Genomic DNA, 15,340 nt, shown 5'->3' with positions numbered 1-15,340 from the left:
ATCCCAGCACTACCAAGCTGCCACTGCTGGGGGGCCTTAACCCTTAACTGCTCAGCTGTATAACTGGGATAACTGTAAGTCGCTCTGGAGAAGGGCGTCTGCCAAATGCCATAAATGTAAATATAAAAAGGAAAAACAAAACCAGGAATATTGCTTGTACTGATTTACTAGTCTATACTGAAAAGTGTTATAAGAAAAAAATCCACAGCAGGGTAGTGCCATACACTCTGCCGCGAAGTCCAAGAGCCTAGTTTATTCCTAAAGCATGACTGCCATTGTACACACTCACACACTGTTCTTATCTTGTGTACATCAGAAGGATTAAATATGACATTCACATCTCAAGCATAATGTCAAATGATTAGTGATTTATTGCACACATTGACAAGCTCTCTCTTTTGGTAAACCTATTCACTGCCATCGTTAGGGATATCATGAGCTGCATCTCATAAAAAACAAATTAATTTGACCTAATGTTCATGTTATACTTTGATAGTTTTGAAAGCTGCTAACTAGAATAGGAACTCTAGCTAGTTTTAGTACATGATTACAGTCTTGAATGGTGTTTAAGTATGCGATTTGGGACACAGTGCTAGCTTGTGTAGTGGAAGTAACAGTATGTGGAAATTGTTGCTGAATTCACACATTAGTGGTGTGTATCTACAAAATCTCTCCTGTTTACATTTAAAAGAAATGTATGGAACAAAAGCAGAGATTTAGTTTTTCTTAGAACCACATTTGTAAATGAAATGATCCCTATGTACTCTATGTGATTGCAGTGAATTACCTCTGTAAGCATGTGTTCTGACTTCTTCCGTCCTGTCTGCTCCATTTTTACCCTCACACACTGTTCTGCTCCTGTAAGTATATGCATGCAGGCGCAGTAAGTCCTGACTGACATACAAAGTAAAGTGACTCTATTAATAGCCTTGAGTACTGTCGTTCCTCAACATGCATGCATACATACATACCCATGCAAGCTGATTCACTGCTTGTGTCCTTGCTGTTGGAGATTCCTGCAGCATCGAAGCTTCACCAATCACAGAGCTCTATTTGTACAAGCATAACCGTAACCTGCCCCTTGCTGCGAAACGCTCTCGGCCACAGAGAAGCAAAAGCCAGCCAAGCCATTCATACACTCTGCTGTCCTCTAGCTCTGGACTGGCTCAGGGAACAGGACAGATAGTCCTACTGAGCCAGATTACCACAGTCCCAGAGGCCATGGGTGAGATCTCACACCGTCTGCTAATTACTAAGCAGTGTACATCATGCTGTGTACAGGACAGGATTTGTTGCATATTTGTGTGACATTTTTTTTTAACAATGGTGATGTACACCGACCAGGCATAACATTATGACCACCTGCCTAATATTGTGTTGGTCCTCCTTTTGCTGCCAAAACAGTCCTGACCCGTCGAGCATTAACAGCATTAGCTTCTTTAGCAACGTGAATTACAGTAGCTTTTTAGAGAGACAGCGCAGGTAGGACATTTTGGGGACAAGGTGAATAAGGCCTGATTGAGATGGTTTGGACATGTGCAGAGAAGGGACATGGGGTATATCAGTAGGAGAATGCTGAGGATAGAGCCGCCAGGAAGCTGAAGGCCAAAAACAAGGTTAATGGATGTGTTGAAGGAGAACATGCAGGTAGTTGGTTTGAAAGAGGCAGATGTAGAAGACAGAGTAGTGTTTAGACTGATGATCCGCTGTGGCGACCCCTAATGGTCGCACCTGAAAGAATTACAGTAGCTTGTCTGTTGAATTGGACCACACTGGCCAGCCTTTACTTCTCACGTGCATCAATAAAACTTGGCCGCCCATGACCCTGTCGCCATGGCCATCACTGTCGTCTAGCCATCAATAATTGGCTCTTGTCAAATTCTCTTAAATCCTTACACTTGTCCATTTTTCCTGCTTCTAACACATCACTTTAAGGACAAAATGTTAATTTGCTGCCTAATTTATCCCGTCCACTAACATGTGCCATGATGACGAGATAGTGTTATTCACCAGTTATAACATTGTAATGTCATGATGTTATGCCTGATCAGTGTATTGTTCCCATGGTGATCACATATATTCACATACATATTTAAAGATAATTTAATATTATTGTTACCCTATTATGTTAGCAGAAATGCATTAGACTTTGCAGATACAGAGGTGCGACGAAGAAACTGAAAAACTGGCCAATATGATTGCCAGAGGTGGCCAGGTGGCAGTTATTCCAGAAGTTAGAGTTGTACATTAAATACTGCAATCCACAGAACATAATAGGAGATATAGCAAAGGTTAACAGATATATATTGTTGGTGCATCTGTGACCAGGGCAGCATGTCCTGCGTAATGTCAGCATTCCACCACAAAGGACAAACCACATCTGTCGATGTAAATGGATGCTATCTGAAAGGAATGTCTGGGTAATACCCTGGATTGTATCTAAAGAAAAACAGTTACCTAACTTATTGCAGAATTAAATACACTTTGACAGAATTTTGCAGGGTTCAACAGGGTCAGTATTCATGGTTGGGCTGCTATTAGCAAACCTTTGTTCGCTTGTGCAAATGCCATTTGTCTGTTTTAATGGGGCCATGGGCAGAAATCTTATTGTGCCCCATATGAAGAGCATTGTTCTCTAATGAATCCAGGGACAGTTACGGTGTTAAAAAAACTCTTAAAAACCTAATGACTGTTGTTTGCCGAGAGTGAAGCAAAGCTGCGTTTTAGGCTACAATATTATGAAATTCCATAGCTCGCATATACTAATGCTAGATGGGCACAGGTAGTACAGCTACTGCCAGGAAATAGCGAACCATACTGGATGACCATATGGAGGATGCTATTGTTCAAACATTGTACCCCGAAGGATTATCAGGAAGATAATGCACCAATATGCACAGCAGACTTGTGACAGCATGGTCTGATGAACATTAAAATGGAGTTGAACATCTTCCATGATCTTGAATATTGGTGGAGCCAGAAAAAGGTTTACTTTACCAGCGTTATGTAGTAGCCTGGCCACTTAAAACTGTCATTCCCAAGATGAATTAATGTTGAATTGGCCACAAAAGGGGGCCCTACACCATACAAATATAGTATTGTGGTCTAAAATCAGGTGTTTCTGTTTCATTGTCCAACCTGTCCAAACATCTGAATTTGCTTGCCTTTGGTGTTTCACTTCACATAATCGTTTCAACTGCTCCGTTTTAATGAAATTGTACTCAAATTAACGTTCTTGGTGGGTAGGTTTTGACCCCATTGTGCTCTGCTGTTTCTAGCCCATCCACCCCAAATTGTAATTTATTCTGAGATGCATTTCTGCTCACCACACTTGTAACGAGTGAATATTTGAGTTAGTAGATTTTTTATAATCTTGGCTATTCTTCTCAGACCGTTCTTCTCTTGTGTGTTTACTCTTAAGATTATTACTGTATTTCTAAACCCAACAACCATGCCACTGTTAAATCCATTGAGAGTGCAATGTTTTGATTCTGTTCCTATCTTTGATGTGAACATTAACTGAAGCTGTCTGCCCACCTTCGGGTTTTGCCATGCTGCTACCTGATTTACTGATAATTAATGAGCAGGTGGCTGGTAATGGAAAAAGATTTATTAACTGACTTCAGACCAGGAAGTGATCATGCACATGCATTACAATATACACTATATTGACGAACGTTTTTGGACACCTAGTCATAAGCATGGTATGTGCTTTTTGAGCATTGCATTCCCCATTAGGCCAAATTAGTTTTTATAATTCCCTTCACTCTTCTGGAAAGATATTTCAGTAGATTTTGGAGTGTGCTTGTGGAGATTTATGCTCATTTAGCCACAAGGGTGTTAGTAAAGTCAAGTACTAATGTAGGTGAGGTGAGGAGACCCGGGCGCTGTCAGGGGCCAAATTCATCCTAAAGGTGTTCAGTAGGATTGAGGTAAAATCTCTATAAAAGGAGACCTTTCACTCTGACCCATACAGAGCATATCTTTATTAAGTTTGCTTTGTGCACAGGGGCATTGTCATGCTGGAACAGGTTCGGGTCTCCTAGTTCAAGTGAAGGGAAAACCTAATGCTTCTGGATCCAAAGACACCCTATACAATCGTGTGCCTTCAGCTTTCTGATAACAGTTTGGGCAACTGGCTGAAAAAATTTGGTGTACAAACACTTGTTCACTTAAAACTTTATATGAAATAACAAACAAGAACATCGTCAGGCCATATTTTTTTCTATGCGAGTATACACACAAAAACAACAGCTTCCAAATCACCAGCAGCAAGTACAAAGAGTCAGGACGAAACTTTTAGCAGGAGGCACACAGCCATCGTTAGTACTACAGCGAAAGCAACTGTAAACATGATGTGTGAAATCTTCTCGCATGTGCTTGCTGTTTTAATTGGTCTATGCTCAGTGCTCGGTATCTGAGAAGTCGCACGTCTCAAATGTAAATCTATAAAACATGGGGACACAGAAAGTGCGAGATGTAAGAAGGTTTTTTAGGATGTTGAAATGAGGTGAAGTGTCGTTTCTGGGTTTTTTTTCCTTTTTTGCCAAAGGCACGGCACAGTGACACACCAGTAAGGTGTTAGAATTAAATAGGATATATACAGTAATTACAGCTGATGATGTAGTGTGATGTTGGCTATCAGACTTGAGCTGGGGGAGGGAGATGCAGACAGGGTGCAGTAGGAGCACAGTAAAGATTTTAATGGCTTATATGCAGACCTTGTAAATGCACTCCAGAGTTTTGTTTCATGGATTAATTTGGAGATTTTATCTCGTTATTATCTCATACTGAGATCCTCACCCTGTCTCTTGCTCTCTCTATCTCTCTCTGTGTCTAGGGAAAGAGAAATAAACCAGGGGTCGAGGCTGTGAGCACTCCAGACTCCGCACGAGGCAGAGGAGAGAAGAAAGCCATCAAGTAGGTGGAGAGTATCTCACACAATTAACCTCCTTTTCTTTCTTTCATTCCATTCCTCGCTCTCTTTCTCTCTCCATCTCGCTCTCTATCTCTAACACTAGATCACACGACTTGGTAAGTCTGATGCCAAGGCGGCTAATGAGCTCTGCTGATAGTCATATGACTAGCACCATGAAATGTTCCTAATTCCTGTTCTTTATTCCCTTGCAACTGTGAATGACTTATTTTTTCTTCAATATACACGATCCCCTTTTTTGTGTTACATTAAAATGTTGCATTTCATCTGCCGCAAGCCGATTTTATGATATGATTTGCTTAGATTGAAAAAATGTTTCAGCATTCTCTTTATTCAAAAAATTATTTTCCATTATGCCTAATTCCGGCTTCCTTGACTGATAGCATCTCCAATGCTTAAGTGTGTGTGGGAGCGGCAGACGCAGTAAATTTATCTCTTTTAAATAGACGGTTTTGCTTTGTGTGTGTGTGTGTGTGAAAGAGGTGCTTGGCAGACATAAGTGCTGGCTATAAGTGAGAGTTAAGTGGGGTGGATGCATCGTGTTGTTGCACAGCTGTTGTTATCGGTGCAGGCTGGTGAAGTCAATCGCAGCTTCCCTTTTTTTTTTTCCATGTTCCTAGGGAGCTCGTATGAACTCTCACTTGTGACTCAAAATGCAGTTCACTCGCCTCTTTAATGCAGCTGTGCTCTTAGAATAATAATTATAATCATGCTGATAATAATAAGAGCACATCCAGCTTTATCTGTTTGCAGGCGGTGCTGGTGTTCAAATGTCTTTTTTCCCCCTTGATCCTAGTGCATTTCATGAGGTTATGTTTCAAAGCAGTTATACTTAATGGGTTTATTTTGTTTGCTCTTGTTGGTGCATACTTGTTCTCTTTGTGAGCTGTTTTTTCCTTTTTTCTCCCTCATATTTTTTACTTCATGTGCAGTGCAGCTATGACCATGCAGACTGTGAATCTCCATGAGAGTCATTTGTAGCAATTGTTCGTTCTGTGTTTTTTTTTTTCTTTACTAACACTCTTTTCCCTCCTAAGCAGAGTAAAATGTGTAAATTTTTTTGATGTATTATTATCGTATGTGTGTACAATCTGTAGTAATGATCTGTAATTATATAATGCATTTGTTTCTCTCACTTTTCCTTCGATTTCTTTGACTGCATCCAATTTCCAGAATCTGTAAATGAATGTTTCCTTTTTCTGTCTCATACATGTACATTTTGTGTTTTTTTCCCCCCCAGCTACTCTGTTATCGACTTCAGATTTGCACGTCTTTAAATGCTCTCTTTTGTTAAAAACATGATTCGGTGGTTGTATTAGAGCCCTGGCTGCAGTACAGCTAATTGATGGACGGATGGTTTAGATGGATGACCGATGAATGGATATGCTGTGTCTCATGGATGTGTGTGTCTCTTTCTGGCCTTTAGTGATCTAGACAGAGACTTTTGGAATAACAATGACAGCAATTCAGAGCAGCAGCGGTGGAGCTCCTACCCGCCCAAGGAGTTTGTACTAAACATTTCTCCCTATGCCCCTTACGGAGACCCTCGCCTCACGCTCAAGTGAGTCTCTGTCCAGGCTGGTAAGAGACCCAACCCTTACCCAACAGACCCCACCCTAACTATCCCAACCTTTTATAACCCCTGCCAACCAGGCAAGGCTGTAGAGTGCAGATAAGGAGGCAGACTTAGACAAAACAAAGTATAGGAAAATATATAATTATATTTATATATACAGTGCACATTACATGTTCATGCTCAATGCTAAGGAAATGCAAAAACAGATTTCCAAAAGGCTATGACCCCTTTTACAGCTGGCAATCTGTATTCGTAGTGTGTATGTTTTCTTTCGGATAAGCTGTAAATGCCCATAGAGAATGTCATGGAGCAGCCTGAGCGCCTCGTGCTGTGTTTAGATTTCAGTTTGGTGTAAATGCAGTCCAGCCAAACGAAGTACTTTTACTGACGAAGAGGTCTCACCTGAGGAACTGACGATGTTCATGTGGCCTTGGTGAGTACTTGTTTGCATAACGCCACAGAAAAAAAAGAGAAAAAAAAAAGGTGAAATCCGCTCGCACCGATGTGCATGCATTTAAAAAACAACATGTAAATGCATCTAATGTGACCCAGATAGCACACACACACACACATCCGGCCGACATCGCAAAATACGTTTCGAGGCAGCTTGTTTGCTAATTGGGAAGACTTTGGGACTATGCTACTTTGGTTCCCTGTCATTGTGTACGCTTTATCTTTTCCTTTTCATACTTTTAGAGGAATTTCATATCCTTTTTTTTTTTTTTTTTTTTTTTTGCAGTCAGTCATGTGCTCCACAGCGGCATGACGCTCCAAAAATAGGTTATGTCGATTAATCACTAGAGGAATGTTGTGTGAAGTGAGCTGAATCTGCTTATTACATGGTGATGATTTATTTCATCTGCTCGCTCTCTTCACGAAAGGGGTGCTGTCTTACAACACTTATCAGGATTAAATAGCACATTATAGTCAAGGGTGAATGGAAAAAAAATGCTCTTGATTTTTCTCAATTAGCAAACAGAGTTCTCACATTTTCACTGGCGTGTGCTATCTGAGGGTTCGCGTCTTGTCTGGGAAATTGCCTGCGTATACATTTTGCATCTTTGCCACATGTAAACGGGGCCAACATTTTGGAAAAAAAGAGACATTTTTGCTTCATTAGAATTCCATTTGGATCGGACGTCTGTAGTAAGCCCGAAGTTTGTAATGCACGGCGTGTAAAGAGCGAATGAACACTTAGCTGCATTCTGCATGATGGGCGGAAATCCAGCCCTGAACTCTGATCATCATGCTTGTTCCTGGCCTCGCACCCATTCTAACTTTATTTTTACTTAACGTCACGCCGTTCAGTCTCCTCTCCATCCGCCGTCATAGAACGCGGCTCTGTAATTCAGTGCGCAGGGGTGCCCTCGTGAAGCCTGCAGGTTAGTGATGCATCATAATAATTTGCTCAGACGATGACAGGAGAGGAGCTGTGTGGAACTGCCCCTTGCTCCCTACAGCCCTGCCATGCTTCCCTGGCCCGTAAACTCTAGCCTACGCCCCTCTCCTCGCCCCCATGGGGTGTTACCATGGAGACGGACAACCCTCTGATGTATGAGTTTAGATTGTCAAAGCTACTAGCACGCTGTCTGTTTATTTTTTTCTGTTATGTTTTCCCTTCCCTTTCCTTTCCTTCCCTCGATATATCCTGCTGAGGGTTGACCGTTGCCGTGAAGTTGTGATGTGGTAATGGTGTGTCACAGCTCCTCCTCTCCTGCTCTGGCTCTGCCATGGCCACTTTCCTGGCCTCGTTCCCTCACCTTTGTCTTGTTCGGGGTGTGTGCAGTGTGTGTAAGGGTGAGAGAGTGTGTGTCTATAAATACTTGTGGTCTCGCTTGTGTTTAGTTAGCAACTGTTCCTATTTGCCATTTTCTTGTTTACCCCTTCATACTCTGTGTTTTGTGGTTTTGACCTAGCTAGCTAGTTCCTGGTTCCTGGTCAATCAAAATGTGTCGCTTATAAGTGCAGTCCTTGTTCACTCCCACCTTTCACCTCCACTCCAGCTTGTGGATGAGGAGGTGAACCAGGACCCGCTTAATTCAGTCCAGTTTCTATTCAGTTCCTAAACAGCTGGCTATGCCAGCGGGAGCTTTTAGCTGCACTGGCATTACGGAGCGCACTTCTATAGCACCTGCCTGTCAAAAGCTACTCAGTGGCTTTTTAGATCTAACAAGCAAGCAAGGTTTTCAGATGGAGAGAGCTCTGTCAGGAACGAAAATAAAGGAACCATGACTGATGTGGGAGCAATCCTGTCTCTTCAGCTTAACGTGCCCTTTTATTAATTGGACTGTTACAGTACATAAGTGGTCTTTCTTAGAAGGCCCTGGAGAATCTGGAGCTGGTTGGATTAAAAAGGTGTGGAGAGAATCTGGACAATGGCGTGAGAGCTGCAGATTCGAGCAAAATGTGATTCATTTTGCCAGCAAATTGCTGAACTCTTAGTACAGACAAAATATTTTAAAGATCCCTCAAAATGGCGTTGACATGTCAGATTGAATTTGGCAGCTGTTCAAGGCTGTTTTTTTTTTGTTTTTTTCCTCATCCTAATTTTGCGATATCATTCAATGGCAGGTTTATACAGCTCTTTATTTATCATTCATTATAGTTTTTGATGCAAACTTAGGCCCACATAATGCTCTTAAGATCACCCTGGTGACTGGTGGTGTTTTTTTTTTTCACTTTACACGCGAAGACAAGTGAAAGTAAAACGATTGCTTTGAGCTGATTTTGCTCTGCTCTGCAGCTGCCACTCTCGTTTGTTGTTCATAACCTCGTATTTGTAATTGCTATTATAGTGCTGCTGCTGTTTTGTGGCGAGATGTCGAGTCGTTTCCGTGCTGTTTATGACATCGGTACCCATCATGGTGCCTAACAATCGATGTATGACTAATAACCGATTGCAGATGTTCACCTTAAAGCATGTGTAATAAAATATGTTTTTATTAGGATTTTATTCAGATGTGCTTTGACACAAAGATTGATGTGGTGTTCAAACGGAACACCAAACACCAGGGGGTGCTGTAGTGCTAGGTTTTCCATCATCCCATTTGTCATGTATGCGATTCCTGTAACGTTCGCAGAAGCCAAGTACACACCACAATGGTGCATTAGTGAGAGCATCACATGCATCACACGGCAGCATTGGATTTTAGAGCCGATGACATCAGACTCAGTAATGCCCTCTAGTGACGGTAGCCTGTGCTTTCTGACAATTTCACTGATAGCCTTGACTCCTAGCAGATTCTCACTCTTGCCAGCCCAAGCTTTATAACCAGAGAGCCTGAGGTGGTATTCATTTCCCTGTTCGTTATGCTGACACATTCACAATAACAAAGAGCTCTCAAAAGAAAGCTTGAACCCAGAGAAATAAGGTTCTCAAATGGACAGCAAGAAAAAATATAAATCCAGAGATAATTAACATTAAGCCCATAGTGCTGTAAGCAAAGTGCTGCCAGGCTTTCAGAACACACTGCATAATCAGTGCTGGATATAAAAAAATAAATAAACCTGTTTATCCTACTCGACACCTACCGCATGCACTGTTTTCCATCACCACCTGTTTGCACATATGAACTTTCAACCACTGAGTAGATGGTAGATAATTTTTTCACCTTTAAGGATTTTTTTTTTAATGCAACCGTTATATCACCGTTTCCTTTCTCTGTTTTACTGTTCTTTCACTATGTATCTGTGATCTTTCTCACCATTTCCTTTTCCACCCTACAAACGTCATCCCCAGTGGCTCAGTCTCTGGGGGGCAGAAGGGGTCTCTTGGTGGTCGTGGGGGGGATGGCGGGGGCCCCTCACGTAGCGACAGCGTGAAGAGCATGATGATGGGAACCAATAAAGCCAGCAGGTGGCAGATGGCGCACGGACGCACACAGTCCGAGGACCTGAAAAGCGGCAAGTGAGTCGAAAAGAAAGAAAGAGATTGAAGCTGCTGGATGGGAGGATGGGGGAGCTTGGGATGGGGTAGAGAAGGAGTGCAGAATAAATGGGATTCGGGAGAGTATAGTTTAACAGAGGGAGGTTAAGGGGTGAGGATGAAAAATGGTGAGTACAAAGATAGACTTTGTAGCTTTCATTTAATCACGGGGAAAAAAAGAGAAAAGAAACAGTGAAGAAAGAGTGCCAAAGGGCATGGATGGGTGGACCGAACCAGGTAGCTCAGAGCCACATACACTGTTGATTAGTTCGGTGTGTTGAGTGTGTGTGTGTGTGTGTGTGTGTGTGTGTGTGTGTGTGTGTGTGTGTGTGTGTGTGTGAGAGAGAGAGAAAGCAAGACAGAGAGAAAGAGAGAGAGAAAGAGAAAAAAAAATTGAGTGTGTATTTGAAACGGGTTTTATGGGGAACATGCCTGTGTGTGGGTCCGTGTTAAATGGACGATTCGGGCTGCGGTGCACTAATAATAGAAGACGCATTACCACAATGACTCACTTCACCACACACACACACACACACACACACACACACACACACACACACACACACTAATATATACTAGAAGCTCAATATCAGGCAGTAATGTAACAAAACACTGTGATTACAACTATTCTAAATCCCGTCCCCACCTGCCACCACCTCAGATCTTATAATGGCCTACTTATTATATTATCCTTGTTTCAGAGGAGCACAATTTAGCCTTTCTGATCTTTCACCTGACTGCCATTAGTCGTCGAAAGCGGAGCTCTTGACTGGTTTGCTGTTTGCTTGTCTTGCTTTAATAACTTTTTAAACAGTTCCACAAACCGGTGCAGGGAGACTTTTTTTTTGCCTATTGTGATTTTTTTATTATAAATATATAAATAGTGAAGGTTCATTAGTTTTATTAGTATTAAATTTGTTTTCATTTATTTTCTATCAAACTGCATCTATAACATATGTGATTAACAATATTGTTTCCTGTACAAAAAAATATATTTAAAAAAAAAAAAAAAAAAAAAAAAAAAAAATATATATATATATATATATATATATATATATATATATATATATATATATATATATATATATATATATATATATATATATATTTGTCAAATATATAAAATATAAAATAACCATTTAATTTATTTATTTTTATTTGGAATAAATATGGTGAAACAGAAATGTGCACTGCCTGATTAGATTAGATTAGATTAGATTAGATTAGATTAGATTAGATTAGATTAGATTAGATTAGATTCAATTTATTTAATGTTATTAAAATTTGTGCCTTTAAAATTTATTTGCATTAACCTTTCAAAATGCTGTTAGGTGAATTAAAGTCTCCAAATTTGCCCTTGTGTGTGAATATAAGTACAGTATGAACTGGAACCCCAATCTGGGTGTATATCCATTTTACAACCAACATTTCCCATTATAGTCTCTGGTTCCACTGAGAATAACCCGGACAAGAGTTACGATGGTTTTGACATAGGATTTTGATCTCAAGATGACAAAAAACGATACAACAAAATGTTAAAATTATTTTATGTTTTGTGTGGCAGGCAAATGTAGCAGTGTATGCTCTACTGCCACTCGTCCATGTGCCTGCTGACATATACATAGATACAATACAACAGTACAATACTGTTAATTGCTCTAATTTGCTAAATTATGTATAGTCATTTGCTAAATTAATAACAAAATACAGTATACTGCTTTGTACTAATCACAATTCTTTAAGACTCCTGGGTAGTTTAGGCAAGGTATTTACAAATTACGATATTTACAAATTACATTGGGTCATTAGAACACATCTCCATCGTAAGTCAGGGACTACCTGTACTTACAACTCTAGCAATAAGCTAGAATAAGACACACGGGAGATAATTTTTTTTCCTGGAATTTAAAACAACTGTAGAGTTACAGTGAGGAAAATAAGTATTGGAACACACTGCTATTTTGCAAGTTCTCCCACTTAGAAATCATGGAGGGGTCTGAAATTGTCATCGTAGGTGCATGTCCACTGTGAGAGACATAATCTAAAAAAAAAAATCCAGAAATCACAATGTATGATTTTTTAACTATTTATTTGTATGATACAGCTGCAAATAAGTATTTGAACACCTGAGAAAGTCAATGTTAATATTTGGTACAGTAGCCTTTGTTTGCAGAGGTCAAACATTTCCTGTACTTTTTCACCAGGTTTGCACACACTGCAGGAGGGATTTTGGCCCACTCCTCCACACAGATCTTCTATAGATCAGTCAGGTTTCTGGCCTGTTGCTGAGAAACACGGAGTTTGAGCTCCCTCCAAAGATTCTGTATTGGGTTTAGGTCTAGAGACTGGCTAGGCCACGCCAGAACCTTGATATGCTTCTTACAGAGCCACTCCTTGGTTATCCTGGCTGTATGCTTCGGGTCATTGTCATGTTGGAAGACCCAGCCTCGACCCATCTTCAATGCTCTAACTGAGGGAAGGAGGTTGTTCCCCAAAATCTCACAATACATGGCCCCGGTCATCCTCTCCTTAATACAGTGCAGTCGCCCTGTCCCATGTGCAGAAAAACACCCCCAAAGCATGATGCTACCACCCTCATGCTTCACAGTAGGGATGGTGTTCTTGGGATTGTACTCATCATTCTTCTTCCTCCAAAAACGTTTAATGGAATTATGACCCAAAAGTTCTATTTTGGTCTCATCTGACCACATGACTTTCTCCCATGACTCCTCTGGATCATCCGAATGGTCATTGGCAAACTTAAGACGTGCCTGGACATGTGCTGGTTTAAACAGGGGAACCTTCCGTGCCATGCATGATTTCAAACCATGACGTCTTAGTGTATTACCAACAGTAATCTTGAAAATGGTGGTCCCAGCTCTTTTCAGGTCATTGACCAGCTCCTCCTGTGTAGTTCTGGGCTAATTTCTCACCTTCCTTAGGATCATTGAGACCCCATGAGGTGAGATCTGGCATGGAGCTCCAGTCCGAGGGAGATTGACAGTCATGTTTAGCTTCTTCCATTTTCTAATGATTGCTAATGATTTTCTAATAGTTGACCTTTTTTCAGCAAGCTGCTTGGCAATTTCCCCGTAGCCCTTTCCAGCCTTGTGGAGGTGTACAATTTTGTTTCTAGTGTCTTTGGACAGCTCTTTGGTCTTGGCCATGTTAGTAGTTGGATTCTTACTGATTGTATGGGGTGGACAAGTGTCTTTATGCAGCTAACGACCTCAAACAGGTGCATCAAACAGGTGGACAGGACTAACAGGTCTTTAAGGGTCAGAATTCTAGCTGATAGGTGTTCAAATACTTATTTGCAGCTGTATCATACAAATAAATAGTTTAAAAATCATATATTGTGATTTCTGGATTTTCCCTCCATGATTTCTAAGTGGGAGAACTTGCAAAATAGCAGGGTGTTTAAATACCTATTTTTCCTCACTGTATATGTGTAGCCTTCTTATTATTCTTTAGGCTGCTCCGGTTAACGGTCCTGACAGCGGATCGCAATCTGTAATTTCTAATCCTAAACCACCTCCAGCTCCGCCTTCTGTCTTTTAGCCAGCGCCACTTTCTCTAAACCATACAACATCGCAGGTCTCACCACAATCCTTAACATTTCACTCTTCCAGATACTCTTCTATCACAAATCACTCCTGCCACTCTTCTCCACCCACTCCACCCTGCCTGCACTCTTTTCTTCATTTCTCTTACACACTTTCCATTACTTTGCACTGTTGATCCCAGGTACCTGACCCCCTCCCTCTCATTCACACACATGTACTCTGTCTTACTTCTACTGACTTTCATTCCCCTTATTTCCAGGCTCTGCTCAACCTGCTCCCTACTCTCACCACAAATCATAATAACATCCACAAACATCATAGTCCATTGAGACTTTTGTCTGACCTCGTCCATCAACCTGTCCATCACCACTGCAAACAGAAAAGGGCTCAGAGCTGATCCTTGATGCAGTCCCACCTTCACCTTAAACCAGTCTGTCATTCCTACTGCACACTTCACTGCTTTCACACTGTCCTCATACATGTCCTGCACCACTTCCTCATGCTGTCTCTAAATCCAAAAACACACTCCTTCTGACATTCTCTATACTTCTCCATCCATGTTCTCAAAGCAAATAATGCGCCTGTAGTGCTCTTTCTCGGCATGAAACCATACTGTTGCTCACAGATGGTCACCTCTTCTCTCAGCCTGGCTTCCAATACTCTTTCCCATAACTTTATTCCCCTGTAGTTACTGCAGGTCTGCACATCTCCCTTATTCTTAAAAACCGGTACCAGCACACTCTTTCTCTATTCCTCAGGCTTACTCTCACCTTCCAGAAACTTGTTGAACAATCTGGTTAAAAACACCACTGACATCTCTCATAAACATATCAACGCTTTTTCATCCTTCTAACTTTTAATAGCTGCACTTACTTCCTCCTTACTAATCCTATTCACTTCCTGCTTCACTATCTCCACATCATCCAACTTTTTCTCTCTCTAATTTTCATCATTCATCAGCTTCTCAAAGTACTCCCTCCATCTTCTTAACACACTCTCGTCACTAGTCAACAAATCTGCATTCTTTATTGCTCTACCTTGCAGAACATCCTTCCGAGCTCAGTCCCCCTGCCTGGCCAATCGGTACAAATCTTTTTCCCCTTCCATAGTTCCTCATCCAACTTCTCATACAGCTCCTCATATGCCTTTTCCTTAGCTTTTGCCACATCCCTCTTCCTCTGCTGCTGTATCTCCATGTACTCCTGCCTACTTTTCTTATCTCTCTGCCATTTCCATTCTTTTTGCAAAATTTATCACTATCAGCCCTTCCACATTCCTCTCCAAAAGGCCATACATACCCATACTCATCACCTCTGTTTTCTTCACCAACATGGCCA

At 41.1% G+C, this 15,340-nt stretch overlaps 1 protein-coding gene across 2 annotated transcripts in view; it reads left to right on the top strand.

Annotated features, from left to right (window-relative positions):
- syt7a (synaptotagmin VIIa) overlaps positions 1–15,340 on the top strand; it is a 146,459-nt gene that overhangs the window by 86,187 nt on the left and 44,932 nt on the right. The window contains exons 3-5 of one of the 2 annotated variants that reach the window (XM_083546319.1): positions 4,841–4,920; positions 6,363–6,497; positions 10,252–10,419. In XM_083546319.1, the coding sequence (XP_083402445.1) occupies positions 4,841–4,920; positions 6,363–6,497; positions 10,252–10,419 (383 nt within the window). The remainder of the gene's footprint in view (positions 1–4,840; positions 4,921–6,362; positions 6,498–10,251; positions 10,420–15,340) is intronic. The other variant, XM_083546320.1, reaches the window with a different exon arrangement.

The sequence above is a fragment of the Silurus aristotelis genome (genome assembly GCF_946808225.1).
Source record: "Silurus aristotelis genome assembly, chromosome: 7".
NCBI classification, from domain to species: Eukaryota; Metazoa; Chordata; class Actinopteri; order Siluriformes; family Siluridae; genus Silurus; species Silurus aristotelis.
This window is presented reverse-complemented; position numbering and strand designations above follow the sequence as displayed.